We start from the raw sequence: 23,044 nt of genomic DNA, 5'->3' as shown, positions 1-23,044 counted from the left end.
TCATTACCTCGTAAGTAGCGTTCCTATGCACTGTTAAACTGTTGCTGGGCTCCACCCCAGAGCTGGCTGCGTTCCAGTGCTGGGTAAGTGATGCCTGTGCAACACAGCTTTGCAGCTGTTATACTGCTACTGTGTTCCATCCCAGAGGCAGCTGTATGTTAGCGGTAGGGGAATGATCCCTGTAGCACATTGCTGTTTGTCGATTATACTGCCACCATGTTCCACCCCAGAGGCAGCTGCATTTCAGCACTGGCTGAATAATCCCTGCAGTGCATTGCAGTGCGTCTGTTATACTACTACCATGTTCCACCCCAGAGACAGCTGCATTTCAGAACAGGCTGAATGCTCCCTGTAGCACATTGTGGTGTGTCTGTTATACTGTTACTGTGTTCCATCCCAGAGTCAGCTGCATGTTAGTGATAGGTGAATGATCCCTGTACCGCATTGTGGTGTGTCTGTTATACTACTACCATGTTCCACCCCAGAGGCAGCTGCATTTCAGAACTGGCTGAATGCTCCCTGCAGTGTGTTGCTGTGTGTCTGTTATACTGCTACTGTGTTCTATCCCAGAGGCAGCTGCATTTCAGAACTGGCTGAATGCTCCCTGCAGTGTGTTGCTGTGTGTCTGTTATACTGCTACCATGTTCCATCCCAGAGGCAGCTGCATTTCAGCACTAGCTGAATGATCCCAGTGCAAGTGTTATACTGCCACTGTGTTCCACCCCAGAGGTGGCTGCGCTTCAGGACAAAGCTTATATCATTCAGTTTCCAGGGGTCATTCACCTTCTGCCCATGTGAGAGATCTAGATGCTGGCATGATATCAGCCCCAGCCGTTCATTATCTGCAATGTGCCAGAGATGTACGCAGCCCTGTGCAATAGCCGGGCTAATCCCGACAAATATGAGTTTCTTGGCCTCGTAACATGGCAGCGTAATTCCAGGGGTGCAAACAGCTGAATGCAGCAAAAATGGCCACCTGCAGCGTGTGGGCTGGGGAGAAAACACTTCCACACCATATTCAGGGCTCCTTAGGCCAGGCCAGGGCTGAGAGAGACCCTGCATCATGTACCTGCCCTGCTGGACACCACCGGAACTGCCGCAGACTGCGGTGGCTGCGGGTAGAGCCCTGTGTGGGACTACCCACTCCTGTCCCGCTCCGCAGGAGCCACTCCCACCCGCTCCCGCACCGTTTCTTGTGTTTGTATCCCGTTCCCGGCCGCAAAAACCTTATATCCTGCAAATCCTGCAGGAGAGAGACAGATCCAAAACAAGCAAACAAGGTTGGTTAATATATTATATCTCTCTATATATGTCTATATACACACAGAATTCAGACCATTGCTGGCCTATATTAATTAAATAATTGTTGGTATCTATCCATTTTAGGCCACTTTTATTGCTCTGCTGGAACAGCCGGATAGGCCTTAGCTCCTCTTGGTAAACTGACGAGAGATCGAGTGTTTCCCCGCAAATTACTGCAGTCTGGCTGAGGTTTTACTTGCAACTGCTATCAAGTAAAACCTCGGGACCGTTGCAGGGGAGCGTGTCCTGCGGGACCCCAGCCCCGCTGCAGGGGGCGCTAGCTGAGGGAGATTCTCCATGAGGTGGGGCCCAGAGGGAATCCTGGGGGGAGCTGGGTGCCCACATAGTCTGGCTCTCATTCTTATTGGGACCCTGGGTTCTCCCCCTGGCTCTGGGAGGAGAGTGGGATCTAATGGTTAGAGGGGGTGGGGCTGGGAGTCAGGACACCTGGGTTCTATCCCGGTCTATGGGAGGGGAGTGGGGTCTAAGGGTTAGAGCAGGAGGCGGTGGCTGGAAGTCAGGACTCCTGGGTTCTATCCCAGTCTGTGGGAGGGGAGTGGGGCCTAAGGGTTAGAGCAGGAGGCGGGGGCTGGAAGTCAGGACTCCTGGGTTCTATCCCAGTCTGTGGGAGGGGAGTGGGGCCTAAGGGTTAGAGCAGGAGGCGGGGGCTGGAAGTCAGGACTCCTGGGTTCTATCCCTGACTGTGGAAGGGGCGTGGAGCCTTAGGGGTTAGAGCAAGAGGGGGAAGGGCTGGAAGTCAAGACTCCTGGGTTCCATCCCCAGCTCTGGGATGTTCTGGATTTGTGCCTGTGGTTACGGATTTCCTTCGGCTTAAAATAAAGATCACAGGTCTGTGCCCCAGAGGCCACATCTGGTCGGCCCAGGAGGCAGCTGGGGGGCGAGCCCCTTAGGAGATGTCCTTTCCCCATGTAGGGAGCTCTCCCTGGGGAAGGCTGTTACTTCATGGCGTTCCTTCCTTCGAGGCTGTCTCAAATGGAGGTCGGGGGAGACGCTGGATGGAGGTCGGAATGGGGCAGACGGACTGTGGACAGCTGGGCTTAGAGGAGACGGCTCTGGAATGGGGAGGAGGAATTATCATTATTAGCCTAGGAAGAGGTCAGGGACTTCCCCAAAAGAGCTTGGTATCTCCTGCCACTGCACCCGAGCCGACCCATGGGCCTATGTATCGTGGTATCTCCCCACTCCCTTGATGCCAGTTCAGATCAATGTCCCCCGTCTAGTGCTACCATCACTAAGGGGGATCTAGCCCTGGGTCCTCAACTGCCTGCTCTACCGGCTCCCACTAGGGGGCGCCAGTTTTGGTGGGACCTATTCCTGGAGGTTTCATCACAGGACCTAATCCTTAATTACAGCTGCATCTTTAATAGGCTCCAGGACAATCGGCCACCAGAGCTCCTGCCTGCAGCCTTCGTCTCAGGGCTACTGAGCAATCGGATGGTGGGGAGGAGACAACGGGAACTTACATGGGAGAGGACGAAAAAAAAGCAGTGAGGGTGGCAATCCGGTGCCCCCCTGCCTGCCCCCACAGTTACAACACCATGACACTTCAGACACAAACATCTCAAAACATGAAAGTGACTAATTTTCAAATCCTGTGGCCATGAAATTGACCAGAATGGACAGTGAATTTGGTAGGGCCCTAATTATGGGGCAAGAGACTTTGGGTGCAGAGGATGGTGAGCTGAAGGGTGCTACCCCCCTTTCATAAGTGACCCTCCTTTCTCCCTGGTGTCCTTTCCCCTTCCCCCCTTTCTGTGGGGGTCAGGTCATCCTAGTCCACCAGATGATGGCTTAGTGACACTTGGGGTTTAGCTGGAGAGCCAGTGCTCATCTGCTGAACTCCCTGGGGCAGCTGGGCAGGGTCGGCTCCAGGCCCCAGCACGCCAAGCGTGTGCTTGGGGCGGCAAGCTGCGGGGGGCCGCTCTGCCGGTCGCCGGGAGGGCGGCAGGCGGCTCTGGTGGACCTCCACCGGAGCCGCGGGACCGGCGACCGGCAGAGCACCCCCCGCGACATGCTGCCATGCTTGGGGCGGCGAAATGGCTAGAGCCGCCCCTGCAGCCGGGAAGCCCTCAGGCCCCAGGAGTCCTCACTGCCATGAGGGGTGCCCCAAACTCAGCCTATGCCCCCTCCCCTTCCCCTAAAGCTTTACCCTGAAAAAGAAGAAACATCCTGTGCAGCCCATAATAGTGACAGCAGCCACCGCGAGCGAGATCAGGATAATGCCCCAGAATTTCAGCGGTTGCTTTCCTGGATCTTGCGTGGTGGAGGCTGTACCTACAGGGGGAAAGACAATTAGAGAGATGCCACATATACCTGGTCCCCACAGAGGGACCTGCTAACACAGGGAGGAGGGAATGGTGATGTCGGGGTCGGGGCACAGTGCATTTGAAATATGATTAATTTAACATATTTGGGTTTTTAACCTTAAGTAGGCTCTCAAAAATGTTTAATATCCTCAATGGTCAAATTAAGTCAAGCAATATCTATAACCCTTAACTGTTATTTTAATGAAGTTTTTGGTTTCAGAATTTCCTTAGTTTGTTTTAAATTATAAACCTTAAAAAAAATAGTAGCACCAGTGCTTTTATAATAATAAAATCTAGCTCTTTTATAGTGCTTTAATCAGTAGGTTTCAAAGTACTTTACAAGGGAGGGCTGTATCATTTTATAGATGGGGAAACTGAGGCGGGGGGGACGTAACTAGCCTCGTATCCTGTTTTCCGACAGTAGCCAATGCCAGGTGCCCCAGAGGGAATGAACAGAACAGGTGATCATCAAGTGATTCATCCCCTGGTGCCCATTCCCCTGAAAATCACTTGGGAAATGTAGACTGAGATGATTGAGTTGTGGGGTGATGCTCGCCATCTTGGCTGACACACCAAGGATTGAACCGGGGATCTCCAAAGCATGCGCTGCTATAGCTTGAACTAAAGAGACAATGCTCCAGAGAGGTGACTTTAAGAGTCCCATATCTGCTGAGGATCCGACACAGAGCGGGGAGACCCCTAGCAACAGCTCACCTGTATGTTACATGTGGGACCTACAAAATGATGTGTTGGGAAAATCTTACAGACACCGATCACCTCTCACTTTGGAGACAAAGGAGACAGGTGGTTCTCCATATGTGGCACAGTGGTGTCTGTTTCTGCTGTGGGCATGGTGGAAGCATTGATTTCTACCTTGCAAGGGTTGGTGTTGGTCAATATGGGCGTGATGGCATTACCAGTGGCTGTTGGTGGTGCCGTGGTGCTGTTGGACACTCCTGGCACGGTGGTGTTGGTGGTGATGGCTGGAGGTATTTTGCTGCTGTTGGTGACCTCATCCCGTATCGTGGTGCTGGTGGTGACTTGTATGGTTGCCGTGGTGCCATTGGTTGCCATGGTGTGGTTGGCTGATGCAGCGGTACCAGAGGCTGAAGAGAGAAGGACATCCCATTGGGAAGATGTTACTCAGAGAGTCCGGGCTGTGGAGACTAGAGCTGGCTGGGAAAATGGGAGGATTTTTGCATGGAAACTACAGGTATTTGGGGGGAAAAACAATAAAATTCTTAGATTCTGAAATGATGCTGGGGTGGTTATGGGAATTGTAGTTCAAGTGCTTCATGTCCCCTATTCTCCTCAATATGCTGCACTCCCTGGTTGGACTACAACTCCCATGTGGCACCATGGTGTCCTGTCATGACCGCAGTGCATCATGGCAGATGTAGTCATACGTGAAGGCCGGTCCATAGAGGAGAATGGAACCATGAGGCACCCAAACTGCAAATCTAGGAGGCACCACCATGACATTTTAGAAACAAAATATTTCAGATTTTTGCCTCAACATGAAAAACTTTGTTTTCAGCTTAGTTTTTTGACAAAAAAACCCCCATCAATTTTCCACACAGATGCTTTTAAAAAAAAAGAAAAATCTTTTGGTTGAAAACATAATTTTCTTTCAAAAATGAATTACCGTGGAAAACTTTCCAACTGGAGGTAATTCTGAGGGGTAAATTCTGAAGGGGTAATTTCCACTGAAGTTTCAACAATGTGCTCTCTCCACCTCTCATAATTTTATTTACAAGTCTCATGATATTTGCTATTGTTCTTAAAAGCCCAGCTCCTGGAGTGATTATGGGAGACGTTTGGCCTTACAGAAGCAGGGGAATCACATCCCTAGCTTGTTTTGTAGATGTAGCCTAAAAAGAACCCAACATCTTTGCTTTTAAAATCTTTGGAAGGGTTGGGCTTGACGAGTCTACAAAACAGACTGAAATATCGGTGGACCAATAATTATTAATAACAATTAACACATTAATAATTAATATTTTATTATATATAAAATAAATATTATAATAATCAAATAATGGTTATTATAATAACCAATAATCTGCGGCCTGTAGCTCTGTAGGTTAAGCAGCTCTCTGCTGCCATCTGTTGGTGAACAGGGGGAAGAACAGCCATGGTGCCGCTTCATTTGCATAAGCATTCTACCCAGAGTTCTTGCTACAGTCTGGGAGCCACCATACCTGGCTATAACCTCGGATAATACCTAAAGGCAGAGAACTCCTCTCTCAGGACTTTTACATGAGTAGCTGTGGTAGCTTTGTGGCTGTTCTTTCCCCCTATTCAGGAACTGATGGGAATAGAAAGTTCTTTGTTCTCTAGAGATGCTGGGCAGCTGTTTTGCAAGATTGCAAAAGCTATTTGAGGTAGTTGAGAGATCCTGCTCTGCCGTACCCCTGTGCCATTCCCTGCTCCACCACAGCCTTCCTCCGTGACCTTGAGCAAGTCGCTGAGTCTGTGGCTCAGTTTCCCCATCTGTAAAATAGGGAGACTAGCACCTCGTTAGTATGCCAATGAATGCCACTTATGAGGTTTTTGGTCTAAGAATTTTCCTAGCTGGGGCTGTAACAGCTTTACAGCCTCTGAGGATGGGACCTAGAGCTGGGGGAGGGACCCATGGGTGACCCACAGAATGATCTGTCCGGGGAACCTTAGTGTCTCCGATTGCATCCAGCCCTGGGGACAAAAGAGAGGGGTTTCTTCTCAGTACCTGGTGCAGTGGAGCCTGTTCCCGCTGCCGATATGGTGGTGGCAGTGTCTCGTGCCCAGGAGGGGTTGGTGTTGGTCGGGGCGGATGTGGCAGCGTTGCTGGTGACTGCTGGTGGCGACAGGGTCACCTTAGACGTTTCCGGTGCGGTGGTGTTGGTGATGGCCGGAGGCGTCTGGGTGGTGATGGTGACCTCATTCGGTGCCACGGTGCTGTCGGTGACTTGTACGGTTGCCATGGGGCCATCAGTAACTGTCAGCGGTGCTGTGTTGAGGTTGGCTGGTGCAGTGGTGCTGGTGGCTAAAAAGACAGGGACATCTCGTTGGGAAGGTGTTACTGAGCAGGGTTGGGGAGACTCAAGCTGGTTGGGAAAATGGGAGCTTTTTGGAGGGCGATTTCAACTTTTTTGCCCAAAAAACCTGAAATATTTTGATTCTGAAATGGCGCCGGAATGCCTCATGTGGGTCGTAGTTCAGGTGCTTCATGCCCCTATTTTCCTCTATAGGCTGGGCTCCTTGGGGGACCTACAACTCCCATGAGCTCCCAAGCTTGCCCATCCTGGCTGCAGTGCATCATGGGAGATGAAGTCTGTATGGGGAGCCCAGTCCATACAGGAGAATGGGGCCATGAGGTGTCCAAACTACAACTTCCACGAGACACTGCAATGGCAAATCAGAATTGAAATATTTTTAATTGTCTTTTTCAGCATTGTGTTTTTTCAATGAAAAATCAAACCCAAATGTTTTTCATCACAGTAAAATAAATTATTCCCTTTCATATTGCAACTGATCACTTTGGTTTTGGTTTTTGACTTTCACTTTTGGAACTGGTGAGGTGATTCCTCTCTCTTTTTTAAAATTCTTTTTACCTCCTGCCCATGAAAAAAATATTTGGTGTTTTATTTTTTAAAAAATGAGAACAAAACTAAAAATTCAGTTGGAACAGACACCAAACCATTTCCTCTTTCCTTTCACTTTGAATTTTCCCATCAAAGCATTGGAGGGAAAAGACTCTCAGATGACACTTTCCCCATCAAATTCCGTTTGACGAAATCCCTCTTTGATGGGAGAAACATAGAAAGGAGTGACTGGATATGTCACCATTTCACGCAGCCCCTGGCCAATACATCACCATCCCCTGCAGTCTGTTCTCCAGGGTTCCTACTGTTTGAAGTTTCCCTTGGGGAGAAAACTCCACATGCTAACAGACCTCCCACCCCCTTGGGAAATGTCTGATCCAGCCGGGAAATGTATCCAATCTCATCCCATTGCTTCGGGAGTGTTTAGATTCCAGCCAGGACTCCTGGGTTCAATTCTCTGGGGGCAGGCAGGTGGGGCAGTGGATATAGGAGAGGATGGGGCTTGAAGCCCAGGAAAGGGCTGAGAATCAGGAGTCTTGGGATCTGTTCTTGGCTCTGGAATTCAGTGTTCTATCCAGTAGGCAACATTGCCTCTGTAACTGAGTTAAGGAATATTTGTCACCTTAAGTCTTGTCCTTACAAAGATGTTTGTCTAGGAGATTCCTTAGTTTTTTTTAAAGGAATTTTTTTCAGCAATCACTACTTTCATAATCCCTTAGTATTTAACGGCTTGGTATTGACAGCCCTCACTCATCTCCTAACCATTTTTTATATTGCAATTTCCTTAGGATGTGTGGAACGGTTAATGAAGATGGCTGTGTACTGCCTGCATGAGGCTGGATGTCTTTCTACCATCCACTCATCAGACTGTGAGTAAATTCCCTGATGGAGGAGAATCGGCAGTGGGACCAAGTATGTGTCTGGGTGGGGTGACGGCCTAAATTTTCAGAAGTGATGAGTAATTTGGGGTGCCACAATTTTTCTGGGGGGTCCAACTTGAGTTCACAGAATGCTGAATAGGCATTCACTGAGAAATCAGGCTAAAGTCATAAGAACGGACATGTGGGGTCAGACCAATGGTCCATCTAGCCCAGTGTCCTGTCTTACGACATTGGCCAGTGCCAGGTGCCCCAGAGGGAATGAACAGAACAGGTAATTAGCAAGTGATCCATCCCCTGTTGCCTGTTCCCCTGAAAATCACTTAGGAAACATAGACTGAGAAGATTGAGTTGTGGAGTGACGCTCGCCATCTCGGCTGACACACCGGGGCTTGAACTGGGGATCTCCAAAGCATGTTCTGATATAGCTTGAGCTAAAGGAACAATGCTCTGGACAGGTGGCTTTAAGAGTCCTGTATCTGTTGAAGATCCGACACAGAGTGGGGAGAACCCTAGCAGCCGCTCAACTCTGGGTTACATATGGAACCTACAAAATGATGGGTTGGGAAAACCTTACAGACACTGATCACCTCCCGCTTTGGAGACAAAGTAGGGAGGTGGTTGTCCGAATGTGGCACAGTGGTGTCTGTTTCTGCTGTGGGGATGGTGGTAGCATTGATTTCTACCTTGCAAGGGTTTGTGCTGGTCAATATGGGCGTGATGGCATTACCAGTGGCTGTTGGTGGTGCCGTGGTGCTGTTGGACACTTCTGGCACGGTGGTGTTGGTGGTGATGGCTGGAGGCATTTTGCTGCTGTTGGTGACCTCATCCCGTATCGTGGTGCTGGTGGTGACTTGTATGGTTGCCGTGGGGCCATCGGTTGCCATGGTGTGGTTGGTTGATGCAGCGGTACCAGAGGCTGAAGAGAGAAGGACATCCCATTGGGAAGATGTTACTGAGACAGAGACCCCAGGTTGTGGAGACTAGAGCTGGCTGGGAAAATGGGAGGATTTTTGCATGGAAACTTCAGGTATTTTTGGGGAAAAAAATAAAATTCTTAGATCCTGAAATGATGCTGGGATGGTTATGGGAATTGTAGTTCAAGTGCTTCATGTCCCCTATTCTCCTCAATATGCTGCGCTCCCTGGTTGGACTACAACTCCCATGTGGCACCGTGGTGTCTGGTCATGACCGCAGTGCATGTGCTGCTATAGCTTGAGCTAAAGGGACAATGCTCTGGACAGGTGGCTTTAAGAGTCCTGTATCTGCTGAAGATCCGACACAGAGTGGGGAGAACCCTAGCAGCCGCTCAACTCTGGGTTACATATGGAACCTACAAAATGATGTGTTGGGAAAACCTTACAGACAGAGATTGCCTCCCGCTTTGGAGACAAAGGAGGCGGGTGGTTCTCTGTACGTGGCACAGTGGTGTCTGTTTCTGCTGTGGGCATGGTGGTAGCATTGATTTCTACCTTGCAAGGGTTTGTGCTGGTCAATATGGGCGTGATGGCATTACCAGTGGCTGTTGGTGGTGCCGTGGTGCTGTTGGACACTCCTGGCACGGTGGTGTTGGTGGTGATGGCTGGAGGCATTTTGCTGCTGTTTGTGACCTCATCCCGTATCGTGGTGCTGGTGGTGACTTGTATGGTTGCCGTGGGGCCATTGGTTGCCATGGTGTGGTTGGTTGATGCAGCGGTACCAGAGGCTGAAGAGAGAAGGACATCCCATTGGGAAGATGTTACTGAGCCAGAGACCCTGGGCTGTGGAGACTAGAGCTGGCTGGGAAAATGGGAGGATTTTTGCATGGAAACTTCAGGTATTTTTGGGGAAAAAAATAAAATTTTTAGATTCTGAAACGATGCTGGGATGGCTATGGGAATTGTAGTTCAAGTGCTTCATGTCCCCTATTCTCCTGAATATGCTGCGCTCCCTGGTTGGACTACAACTCCCATGTGGCACCGTGGTGGCCTGTCATGACCGCAGTGCATCATGGCAGATGTAGTCATACGTGAAGGCCTGTCCATAGAGGAGAATGGAACCATGAGGCACCCAAACTGCAAATCTAGGAGACACCACCATGACATTTTAGAAACAAAATATTTCAGATTTTTGCCTCAACATGAAAAACTTTGTTTTCAGCTTGGTTTTTGGTTTTTTACTTTCACTTTTGGAACTGGTGAGGTGATTCCTCTCTCTTTTTTTTAATTGTTTTTTTACCTCCTGCCCATGAAAAAATATTTAGGGTTTTATTTTTTAAAAAATGAGAACAAAACTAAGAATTCAGTTGGAACAGACACCAAACCATTTCCTCTTTCCTTTCACTTTGAATTTTCCCATCAAAGCATTGGAGGGAAAAGACTCTCAGATGACACTTTCCCCATCCAATTCCGTTTGATGGGGAATTTGATGGGGAAAGTGTCATCTGAGAGTCTTTTGACAAAATCCCTCTTTGATGGGAGAAACTCTTGGATCATAATAATTCCGATCATCTCATGTCACTGGGCAGGTCACTGGTTGGTTTCCTGTCACTTATTTCCACGAGTTTCTCTAAGTTTGTGATAAGGGAGTAGCAAGAATTCACTGAATGTTGCTTAGATCAATACCACAACTTGCCGCTCTCTTCTGGGTCGTAGCTTCAGCCTTCACTCAGATGCAAGAGGCTTCTAGAATCAGCCTTAGCAAGGTGAGGTTCCTGGTGCAGGGGAAGGTCAGAAATTCCTGCCCCTCCCTCCCTTCCCACCCTGGAGGGACACATAGAAAGGAGTGACTGGATATGTCACCACTTCAGGCAGCCCCTGGCCAATACATCACCATCCCCTGCAGTCTGTTCTCCAGGGTTCCTACTGTTTGAAGTTTCCCTTGGGGAGAAAACTCCACATGCTAACAGACCTCCCACCCCCTTGGGAAATGTCTGATCCAGCCGGGAAATGTATCCAATCTCATCCCATTGCTTCGGGAGTGTTTAGATTCCAGCCAGGACTCCTGGGTTCAATTCTCTGGGGGCAGGCAGGTGGGGCAATGGATATAGGAGAGGATGGGGCTTGAAGCCCAGGAAAGGGCTGAGAATCAGGAGTCTTGGCTGATTCTAGGCTGTTCTTGGCTCTGGAATTCAGTGTTCTATCCAGTAGGCAACATTGCCTCTGTAACTGAGTTAAGGAATATTTGTCACCTTAAGTCTTGTCCTTGCAAAGATGTTTGTCTAGGAGTTTCCTTAGTTTTTTTTAAAGGAATTTTTTTCAGCAATCACTACTTTTATAATCCCTTAGTATTTAACGGCTTGGTATTGACAGCCCTCACTCATCTCCTAACCATTTTTTATATTGCAATTTCCTTAGGCTTTTAAAAAAATGGTGTGTTAAAACCAACGATGTGTGGAACGGTTAATGAAGATGGCTGTGTACTGCCTGCATGAGGCTGGATGTCTTTCTACCATCCACTCATCAGACTGTGAGTAAATTCCCTGATGGAGGAGAATCGGCAGTGGGACCAAGTATGTGTCTGGGTGGGGTGATGGCCTAAATTTTCAGAAGTGATGAGTAATTTGGGGTGCCACAATTTTTCTGGGGAGTCCAACTTGAGTTCACAGAATGCTGAATAGGCATTCACTGAGAAATCAGGCTAAAGTCATAAGAACGGACATGTGGGGTCAGACCAATGGTCCATCTAGCCCAGTGTCCTGTCTTACGACATTGGCCAGTGCCAGGTGCCCCAGAGGGAATGAACAGAACAGGTAATTAGCAAATGATCCATCCCCTCTTGCCTGTTCCCCTGAAAATCACTTAGGAAATGTAGACTGAGAAGATTGAGTTGTGGAGTGACGCTCGCCATCTCGGCTGACACACCGGGGCTTGAACTGGGGATCTCCAAAGCATGTGCTGCTATAGCTTGAGGTAAAGGGACAATGCTCTGGACAGGTGGCTTTAAGAGTCCTGTATCTGCTGAAGATCCGACACAGAGTGGGGAGAACCCTAGCAGCCGCTCAACTCTGGGTTACATATGGAACCTACAAAATGATGTGTTGGGAAAACCTTACAGACAGAGATTGCCTCCCGCTTTGGAGACAAAGGAGGCGGGTGGTTCTCTGTACGTGGCACAGTGGTGTCTGTTTCTGCTGTGGGCATGGTGGTAGCATTGATTTCTACCTTGCAAGGGTTTGTGCTGGTCAATATGGGCGTGATGGCATTACCAGTGGCTGTTGGTGGTGCCGTGGTGCTGTTGGACACTCCTGGCACGGTGGTGTTGGTGGTGATGGATGGAGGCATTTTGCTGCTGTTTCTGACCTCATCCTGTATCGTGGTGCTGGTGGTGACTTGTATGGTTGCCGTGGGGCCATTGGTTGCCATGGTGTGGTTGGTTGATGCAGCGGTACCAGAGGCTGAAGAGAGAAGGACATCCCATTGGGAAGATGTTACTGAGCCAGAGACCCTGGGCTGTGGAGACTAGAGCTGGCTGGGAAAATGGGAGGATTTTTGCATGGAAACTTCAGGTATTTTTGGGGAAAAAAATAAAATTTTTAGATTCTGAAATGATGCTGGGATGGTTATGGGAATTGTAGTTCAAGTGCTTCATGTCCCCTATTCTCCTCAATATGCTGCGCTCCCTGGTTGGACTACAACTCCCATGTGGCACCGTGGTGTCCTGTCATGACCGCAGTGCATCATGGCAGATGTAGTCATACGTGAAGGCCGGTCCATAGAGGAGAATGGAACCATGAGGCACCCAAACTGCAAATCTAGGAGACACCACCATGACATTTTAGAAACAAAATATTTCAGATTTTTGCCTCAACATGAAAAACTTTGTTTTCAGCTTGGTTTTTTGACAAAAAACCCCCCCATAAATTTTCCACACAGATGCTTTTCAGAAAAAAGAAAAATCTTTCGGTTGAAAACATAATTTTCTTTCAAAAATGAATTACCGTGGAAAACTTTCCAACCGGAGGTAATTCTGAGGGGTAAATTCTGAAGGGGTAATTTCCACTGAAGTTTCAACAATGTGCTCTCTCCACCTCTCATGATTTTATTTACAAGTCTCATGATATTTGCTATTGTTCTTAAAAGCCCAGCTCCTGGAGTGATTATGGGAGACGTTTGGCCTTACAGAAGCAGGGGAATCACATCCCTAGCTTGTTGTGTAGATGTAGCCTAAAAAGAACCCAACATCTTTGCTTTTAAAATCTTTGGAAGGGTTGGGCTTGACGAGTCTACAAAACAGACTGAAAGATCGGTGGACCAATAATTATTAATAACAATTAACACATTAATAATTAATATTTTATTATATATAAAATAAATATTATAATAATCAAATAATGGTTATTATAATAATAACCAATAATCTGCGGCCTGTAGCTCTGTAGGTTAAGCAGCTCTCTGCTGCCATCTGTTGGTGAACAGGGGGAAGAACAGCCATGGTGCTGCTTCATTTGCATAAGCATTCTACCCAGAGTTCTTGCAGGCACAGACTGGGAGCCACCATACCTGGCTATAACCTCGGATAATACCTAAAGGCAGAGAACTCCTCTCTCAGGACTTTTACATGAGTAGCTGTGGTAGCTTTGTGGCTGTTCTTTCCCCCTATTCAGGAACTGATGGGAATAGAAAGTTCTTTGTTCTCTGGAGATGCTGGGCAGCTGTTTTGCAAGATTGCAAAAGCTATTTGAGGTAGCTGAGAGAGCCTGCTACGCCGTACCCCTGTGCCATTCCCTGCTCTGCCACAGCCTTTCTCCGTGACCTTGAGCAAGTCGCTGAGTCTGTGCCTCAGTTTCCCCATCTGTAAAATAGGGAGACTAGCACCTCGTTAGTATGCCAATGAATGCTACTGATGAGGTTTTTGGTCTAAGAATTTTCCTAGCTGGGGCTGTAACAGCTTTACATCCTATGAGGATGGGACCTAGATCTGAGGGAGGGACCCATGGGTGACCCACAGAATGATCTGTCGGGGGAACCTTAGTGTCTCCGATTGCATCCAGCCCTGGGGACAAAAGAGAGGGGTTTCTTCTCAGTACCTGGTGCAGTGGAGCCTGTTCCCGCTGCCGATACGGTGGTGGCACTGTCTCGTGCCCAGGAGGGGTTGGTGTTGGTCAGGGCGGATGTGGCAGCGTTGCTGGTGACTGCTGGTGGCGACAGGGTCACGTTAGACGTTTCCAGTGCGGTGGTGTTGGTGATGGCCGGAGGGGTCTGGGTGATGAAGGTGACCTCATTCGGTGCCACGGTGCTGTTGGTGACTTGTACGGTTGCCATGGGGTCATCAGTAACTGTCTGCTGTGCTGTGTTGAGGTTGGCTGGTGCAGTGGTGCTGGTGGCTAAAAAGAGAGGGACATCTCGCTGGGAAGCTGTTACTGAACAGGGTTGGGGAGACTCAAGCTGGTTGGGAAAACGGGAGCTTTTTGGAGGGTGATTTCAAATTTTTTGCCCAAAAAAACCTGAAATATTTTGATTCTGAAATGGCGCCAGAATGCCTCATGTGAGTCATAGTTCAGGTGCTTCATGCCCCTATTTTCCTCTATAGGCTGGGCTCCTTGTGGGGACTACAACTCCCATGAGCTCCCAAGCTTGCCCATCCTGGCTGCCATGCATCATGGGAAATGAAGTCTGTATGGGGAGCCCAGTCCATAGAGGAGAATGAGGCCTTGAGGGGGTCAAACTTCAACTTCCACAAGACACTGCAACGGCAAATCAGAATTGAAATTTTTTAATTCTGTTTTTGGGCATTCTGTTTGTTCAATGAAAAATCAAAACCAAATGTTTTTCATCGCAGAAAAATACATTATTCCCTTTCATATTGCAATTGATCACTTTGGTTTTTGTTTTTGACTTTCACTTTTGGAATTGGTGAGGTGATTCCTCTTTTTTTTTAAAATTTTTTTACCTCCTGCCCATGAAAAAAATATTTGGTGTTTTATTTTTAAAAAAATGAGAACAAAACTAAAAATTCAGTTGGAACAGACACCAAACCATTTCCTCTTTCCTTTCACTTTGAATTTTCCCATCAAAGCATTGGAGGGAAAAGACTCTCAGATGACACTTTCCCCTCAAATTCCGTTTGACGGGAGAAACTCTTGGATCATAATAATTCCGATCGTCTCAAGTCACTGGGCAGGTCACTGGTTGGTTTGCTGTCACTTATTTCCACGAGTCTCTCTAGGCTCGTGAGAAGGGAGTAGCAGGAATTCACTGAATGTTGCTTAGATCAATACCACAACTTGCCGCTATCTTCTGGGTCGTACCTTCAGCCTTCACCCAGATGCAAGAGGCTTCTAGAATCAGCCTTAGCAAGGTGAGGTTCCTGGTGCAGGGGAAGGTCAGAAATTGCTGCCCCTCCCTCCCTTCCCACCCTGGAGTGACACATAGAAGGAAGTGACTGGATATGTCACCATTTCACGCAGTCCCTGGCCAATATATCACCATCCCCTGCAGTCTGTTCTCCAGGGTTCCTACTGTTTGAAGTTTCCCTTGGGGAGAAAACTCCACATGCTAACAGACCTCCCACTTCCTTGGGAAATGTCTGATCCAGCCGGGAAACATATCAAATCTCATCCCATTGCTTCGGGAGTGTTTAGATTCCAGCCAGGACTCCTGGGTTCAATTCTCTGGGGGCAGGCAGATGGGGCAGTGGATATAGGAGAGGATGGGGCTTGAAGTCCAGGAGTCCTGGACTCTGTTCCTAGCGCTGGGAGGGGAGGGGAATGGGGTTTAGTGGGTTAGAGCTGGGGTGGGAGGGGAAAGGGCTGAGAATCAGGAGTCTTGGGTTCTGTTCTTGGCTCTGGAATTCAGTGTTCTATCCAGTAGGCAACATTGCCTCTGTAACTGAGTTAAGGAATATTTGTCACCTTAAGTCTTGTCCTTGCAAAGATGTTTGTCCAGGAGTTTCCTTAGTTTTTTTTAAAGGAATTTTTTTTTAGCAATCACTACTTTTATAATCCCTTAGTATTTAACTGCTTGGTATTGACAGCCCTCACTCATCTCCTAACCATTTTTTATATTGCAATTTCCTTAGGCTTTTTAAAAAATGGTGTGTTAAAACCAACGATGTGTGGAACGGTTAATGAAGATGGCTGTGTACTGCATTCATGAGGCTGGATGTCTTTCTACCATCCACTCATCAGACTGTGAGTAAATTCCCTGATGGTGGAGAATCGGCAGTGGGACCAAGTATGTGTCTGGGTGGGGTGACGGCCTAAATTTTCAGAAGTGATGAGTAATTTGGAGTGCCACAATTTTTCCTGGGGGTCCAGCTTGAGTTCACAGAATGCTGAATAGGCATCCACTGAGAAATCAGGCTAAAGTCATAAGAACGGCCATATGGGGTCAGACCAATGGTCCATCTAGCCCAGTGTCCTGTCTTACGACATTGGCCAGTGCCAGGTGCCCCAGAGGGAATGAACAGAACAGGTAATTAGCAAGTGATCCATCCCCTGTTGCCCATTCCCCTGAAAATCACTTGGGAAATGTAGACTGAGAAGATTGAGTTGTGGGGTGATGCTCGCCATCTTGGCTGACACACTGAGGCTTGAACTGGGGATCTCCAAAGCATGCACTGCTATAGCTTGAGCTACAGAGACAATGCTCCGGAGAGGTGCCTTTAAGAGTCCCATATCTGCTGAGGATCCTACACAGAGCGGGGAGACTCCTAGTCACAGCTCACCTGTACGTTACATGTGGGACCTACACAATGACGGATTGGGAAAACCTTACAGCCACCGATCACCTCCCGCTTTGGAGACAAAGCAGGGAGGTGGTTGTCCGAATGTGGCACAGTGGTGTCTGTTTCTGCTGTGGGCATGGTGGTAGCATTGATTTCTACCTTGCAAGGGTTGGTTTTGGTCAATATGGGCGTGATGGCATTACCAGTGGCTGTTGGTGGTGCCGTGGTGCCATTGGACACTCCTGGCACAGAGGTGTTGGTGGTGATGGCTGGAGGCATCTTGCTGCTGTTGGTGACCTCATCCCGAATCGTGGTGCTGGTGGTAACTTGTCTGGTTGCTGTGGGGCCATTGGTTGCCATGGTGTGGTTGGCTGATGCAGCGGTACCAGAGGCTGAAGAGAAAAGGACATCCCATTGGGAAGATGTTACTGAGCCAGAGAGCCTGGCTATGCTGCTGTTTATACTTGTGCATACATGAATATGTGTACACAGACAGAGAAATCACATCCCTAGCTTGCTGTGTAGATGTAGCCTAAAAAGAACTCGACATCTTTGATTTTAAAATCTCATGACTTTGGAAGGGTTGGGCTTGACGAGTCTACAAAATAGACTGAAAGATCTGTGGACCAATAATTATTATTAATTAACATATTAATAATCATTAATATTTATTATATATAAAATAAATATTATAATACTCAAATAATGGTTATTAGAATAATAACCAATAATCTGCGGCCTGTAGCTCTGTAGGTTAAGCAGCTCTCTGCTGCCATCTGTTGGTGAACAGGGGGAAGAACAGCCATGGTGCTGCTTTATTTGCATAAGCATTCTACCCAGAGTTCTTGCAGTCATAGTCTGGGAGCCACCATACCTGGCTATAACCTCGGATAATACCTAAAGGCAGAGAACTCCTCCCTCGGGAGTTTTACATGAGTAGCTGAGGTAGCTTTGTGGCTGTTCTTTCTCCCTGTTCAGGAACTAATGGGAATAGAAAGTGCTTTGTTCTCTGGAGATGCTGGGCAGCTGTTTTGCAAGATTGTACAAGCTATATATCAGAGGGATAAATATCAGGGAGGGAGAGGAATTATTTAAGCTTAGTAACAATGTGAACACAAGAACAAATGGATATAATCTGGACACTAGGAAGTTTAGACTTGAAATTAGATGAAGGTTTCTAACCATTAGAGGAGTGAAGTTCTGGAACAGCCTTCCAAGGGGAGTAGTGGGGGCAAAAGACATATCTGGCTTCAAGACTAAGCTTGATAAGTTTATGGAGAGGATAGTATGATGGATAGCCTAATTTTGGCAATTAATTCATCTTTGATTATTAGCAGGTAAATATGCCCAATGGTCTGTAATGGGATGTTAGATGGGGTGGGATCTGAGTTATTACAGATAATTCTTTCCTGGGTACTGGCTGGTGAGTCTTGCCCACATGCTCAGGGTTTAGCTGAGTGCTATATTTGGGGTCAGGAAGGAATTTTCCTCCAGGGCAGATTGGCAGAGGCCCTGGAGGTTTTTCGCCTTCCTCTGCCGCGTGGGGCATGGGTCACTTGCTGGAGGATTCTCTGCAGCTTGAGGTCTTTAAACCATGATTTGAGGACTTCAGTAACTCAGACATAGGTTAGGGGTTTGTTACAAGAGTGGGTGGGTGAGATTCTGTGGCCTGCATTGCGCAGGAGGTCAGACTAGATGATCATAATGGTCCCTTCTGACCTTAAAGTCTATGAGTCTATGAGTCTATTTGAGCTGGCTGAGAGAGTCTGCTGCTCCATGCCCTGCCAGCAGGGGGGGGTGTCCAGCGGTGAGTCTGCTCATTGGAAGATGTTTTTTGTTTTAGGGCTTTTCATCTAAACAAAATAAGTCTGGGGTTACTGAAACCAAAACAAAACTTGTTGGCTGGTTGTTTTTGTCTCCAAATATGATATATGCCTGATAACCTCCGGAGGAACCTGGCATTTCAGCAAGGCAAGGGGAGCCAGGGAGTATTGCGGGGGCCAAGGTTAAGGCTATTTTTCTTAAATCGCATAACTATGGGGACTTTCAAACCTTGTCATTTAACCGTAGCGCTAACTAGACTCTCAAGAAATGTTGGTAAATGCTCTCATTTAACAGATCAATATTAATCTCCTTAACTCTGGGTCCAGTGGTCTGGACACTAGTTTAGACTGTGAGAAACCCCTGTGCCATTCCCTGCTCCACCACAGCCTTCCTCCGTGACCTTGAGCAAGTCGCTGAGTCTGTGCCTCAGTTTCCCCATCTGTAAAATAGGGAGACTAGCACTGCTCTACCTCGCAGGGAAATACATTACAGGTTGTGAGGCACCTTGTTAGTATGCCAATGGATGCCACTTATAGAGAAACTTAATGAGGTTTTTGGTCCAAGAATTTTCCTAGCTGGGGCTGTAACAGCTTTACAGCCTCTGAGGATGGGACATAGAGCTGGGAGGGACCCATGGGGGAGTCACAGAATGATCTGTCGGGGGCACATTAGTGTCTGCGATTGCATCCAGTCCTGGGGACAAAGGAGAGGGGTTTCTTCTCAGTACCTGGTGCAATGGAGCCCGTTCCCGCTGCCGATGTGGTGGTGGCACTGTCTCGTGCCCAGGAGGGGTTGGTGGTGGTCGGGGCGGATGTGGCAGCGTTGCTGGTGACTGCTGGTGGCGACACGGTGACGTTAGATGTTCCTGGTGAGGTGGTGTTTTTGGTGATGGCCGGAGGCATCTGGGTGGTGATGGTGACCTCATTTGGTGCCACGGTGCTGTCGGTGACTTGTACGGTTGCCATGGGGCCATCAGTAACTGTCAGCGGTGCTGTGCTGAAGTTGGCTGGTGCAGTGGTGACTAAAAAGAGAGGGACATCCCATTGGGAAGCTGTTACTGAGCAGGGTTGGGGAGACTCAACCTGATTGGGAAAACGGGAGCTTTTTGGAGGGTGATTTCAACTTTTTTGCCCAAAAAACCTGAAATATTTTGATTCTGAAATGGCGCCGGAATGCCTCATGTGAGTCATAGTTCAGGTGCTTCATGCCTCTATTTTCCTCTATAGGCTGGGCTCCTTGGGGGGACTACAACTCCCATGAGCTCCCAAGCTTGCCCATCCTGGCTGCAGTGAATCATGGGAAATGAAGTCTGTATGGGGAGCCCGGTCCATAGAGGAGAATGAGGCCTTGAGGGGGCCAAAGTTCAACTTCCACGAGACACTGCAACGGCAAATCAGAATTGAAATATTTTTAATTCTGTTTTTGGGCATTCTGTTTTTTCAATGAAAACTCAAAACCAAATGTTTTTCATCACAGTAAAATAAATTATTCCCTTTCATTTTGCAACTGATCACTTTGGTTTTGGTTTTTGACTTTCACTTTTGGAACTGGTGAGGTGATTCCTCTCTTTGTTTTATTTATTTTTTACTTCCTACCCATGACAAAAATATTGGGTGTTTTATTTTTTCAAAAATGGGAACAAAACTAAAAATTCAGTTGGAACAGACACCAAACCATTTCCTCTTTCCTTTCACTTTGAATTTTCCCATCAAAGCATTGAAGGGAAAAGACTCAGATGACACTTTCCCCATCAAATTCCGTTTGACGAAATCCCTCTTTGATGGGAGAAACTCTTGGATCATAATAATTCCGATCGTCTCAAGTCACTGGGCAGGTCACTGGTTGGTTTCCTGTCACTTATTTCCACGAGTTTCAAAGGCTCGTGAGAAGGGAGTAGCAGGAATTCACTGAATGTTGCTTAGATCAATACCACAACTTGCCGCTCTCTTCTGGGTCGTACCTTCAGCCTTCACCCAGATGCAAGAGGCTTCTAGAATCAGCCTTAGCAAGTTGAGGTTCCTGGTGCAGGGGAAGATCAGAAATTCCTACCCCTCCCTTCCTTCCCACCCTGGAGTGACACATAGAAAGGAGTGACTGGATATGTCACCATTTCACGCAGCCCCTGGCCAATACATCACCATCCCTTGCAGTCTGTTCTCCAGGGTTCCTACTGTTCGAAGTTTCCCTTGGGGAGAAAACTCCACATGCTGACAGACCTCCCACCCCCTTGGGAAATGTCTGATCCAGCCGGGAAACGTATCCAATCTCATCCCATTGCTTTGGGAGTGTTTAGATTCCAGCCAGGACTCCTTGGTTCTCTTCTCTGGGGGTAGGCAGGTGGGGGCAGTGGATATAGGAGAGGATGGGGCTTGAAGTCCAGGAGTCCTGGACTCTGTTCCTAGCACTGGGAGGGGAGTGGGTTAGAGCCGGGGGGGGGGAGGGGAAGGGCTGGGAGTCAGGACTCCTGGGTTCTTTCCCTGGTTCTGGGAGGGGAGTGGGGTCTAGTGGGTTAGAGCCGGGGGGGGGGGGGGAGGGGAGGGAAAAGGGCTGGGTGTCAGGACTCGTGGGTTCTTTCCCTGGCTCTGGGAGGCAAGTGGGGTGTAGTGGGTTAGAGAAGGGGGGCTGGGAGTCAGGACTACTGGATCCAGTTGCTAGAGGAGGGGTGTGATCCTGGCAGTCAGGATGCCTGGGTTCTCTTCTGTGCTCTCTCTCTCTGCGACCTAATCCCACCCTGATCTGTGCCTTACGTTCCCCACCTTCAGAACACTCCTGACAGCAGGATGCAATTAATTATCCTCCCTGCTGGCCCCGTCTCGCCCACCCCAGCCTGGCACCTGAGTGACCTACCTGCTAAACGCAGCCAGAAAACAAAGAAGCGCAGTAGCATTGTTCCGGGGGGGCAGAGATCGGCTTCACTCGGGATGCTCCGTGCCCCTGGGTTCTGTCCCGGCCAGCTGGCAGCCCCGCTGTATTTGTAAGGGCTCTGGACTGATGCGGTGTGTTCCTGAGATAGCCCTGCCTACATTCCCCCCACATGTGTCTTCTCTAAGGTGTGTCTTTCCCGATTCCCCGCAAACACCTGAAAGAGGAGGAAACGGCCAAAAGAATATGGTATCGGAATGTGTCATCTCCATTTCCAGCTGGATTAACACCGGTGACAGATGCTGGCAGGGATCCCAACACCGGTATATACAGTGATTGCTTCAGCCGGGGCTGAAATGCGGCCGCCTCTGGGGTGGGGCAGCTGGGGAACAGCCGCGCAGCTTCACCCAGCGCTGAAATGCAGCTACCGACTGGCACTGCTAGAGAGTGTCTTTTATCCCCTCTCCTGTGCAGCCACTACGGGGCGATATGGTAACACAGGACTGGAATGGCAGGGGGGCTGCAGGTGGGGTGTGAGGGGCATTGACAGAGCTGTGAGGGAGGGGAGTGCTCTGTGCTGGGATAGCAGGGGGGACTGGGAGTCAGGGTAAGAACATAAGAACATAAGAAAGGCCGTACCGGGTCAGACCAAAGGTCCATCTAGCCCAGTATCTGTCTACCGACAGTGGCCAATGCCAGGTGCCCCAGAGGGAGCGAACCTAACAGGCAATGATCAAGTGATCTCTCTTCTGCCATCCATCTCCATCCTCTGACGAACAGAGGCTAGGGACACCATTCTTACCCATCCTGGCTAATAGCCATTTATGGACTTAGCCACCATGAATTTATCCAGTCCCCTTTTAAACATTGTTATAGTCCTAGCCTTCACAACCTCCTCAGGTAAGGAGTTCCACAAGTTGACTGTGCGCTGCGTGAAGAAGAACTTCCTTTTATTTGTTTTAAACCTGCTGCCTATTAATTTCATTTGGTGACCCCTAGTTCTTGTATTATGGGAATAAGTAAATAACTTTTCCTTATCCACTTTCTCAACATCACTCATGATTTTATATACCTCTATCATGTCCCCCCTTAGTCTTCTCTTTTCCAAACTGAAGAGTCCTAGCCTCTTTAATCTTTCCTCGTATGGGACCCTCTCTAAACCCCTAATCATTTTAGTTGCTCTTTTCTGAACCTTTTCTAGTGCTAGAATATCTTTTTTGAGGTGAGGAGACCACATCTGTACACAGTATTCGAGATGTGGGCGTACCATGGATTTATATAAGGGCAATAATATATTCTCAGTCTTATTCTCTATCCCCTTTTTAATGATTCCTAACATCCTGTTTGCTTTTTTGACCGCCTCTGCACACTGCGTGGACATCTTCAGAGAACTATCCATGATAACTCCAAGATCTTTTTCCTGACTCGTTGTAGCTAAATTAGCCCCCATCATGTTGTATGTATAGTTGGGGTAGAGGGGCAACAGCAGAGATGGGGGAGGGAACTGAAATAGCAGGGGGGCTGGGAGGTGGGATTAAGGGACACCGGCAGCAGGATCATTGGGAGGCCTGTTCCCATGCACAGGTTTGGTGTATAAGGAGCCAGGCTGGCTCAGAGCCAG

At 48.3% G+C, this 23,044-nt stretch overlaps 1 protein-coding gene across 1 annotated transcript; it reads right to left on the bottom strand.

Annotated features, from left to right (window-relative positions):
• Window positions 1-3,555: 3,555 nt before the first annotated feature.
• On the bottom strand, window positions 3,556-9,764 carry LOC123345902 (uncharacterized protein PB18E9.04c-like). Its single transcript, XM_044982963.1, has 5 exons — window positions 9,455-9,764; window positions 8,822-9,010; window positions 6,358-6,654; window positions 4,503-4,735; window positions 3,556-3,597 (listed from the first exon to the last, which is right to left on the bottom strand). The coding sequence occupies exons 1-5, from the start codon at window positions 9,762-9,764 to the stop codon at window positions 3,556-3,558; spliced, it is 1,071 nt and encodes a 356-aa protein (XP_044838898.1).
• Between the last annotated feature and the right edge of the window lie 13,280 nt (window positions 9,765-23,044).

The sequence above is a fragment of the Mauremys mutica genome, chromosome 12 (genome assembly GCF_020497125.1).
Source record: "Mauremys mutica isolate MM-2020 ecotype Southern chromosome 12, ASM2049712v1, whole genome shotgun sequence".
Lineage (NCBI taxonomy): Eukaryota > Metazoa > Chordata > Testudines > Geoemydidae > Mauremys > Mauremys mutica.
Note: the sequence above shows the minus strand (reverse complement) of the source record. Positions and strands in the feature narration are given on the sequence as shown.

Coding starts and splice junctions, on each gene's coding strand:
- LOC123345902 (XM_044982963.1), bottom strand. CDS start 9,764: ATGGCAACCAATGGCCCCACGGCAACCATACAAGTCACCACCAGCACC. Junction 9,011..9,454: donor GCGGGAGGCAATCTCTGTCT/GTAAGGTTTTCC, acceptor TTCTCTCTTCAG/CCTCTGGTACCGCTGCATCA. Junction 3,598..4,502: donor CCAACACCAACCCTTGCAAG/GTAGAAATCAAT, acceptor TTCCCCCTGTAG/GTACAGCCTCCACCACGCAA.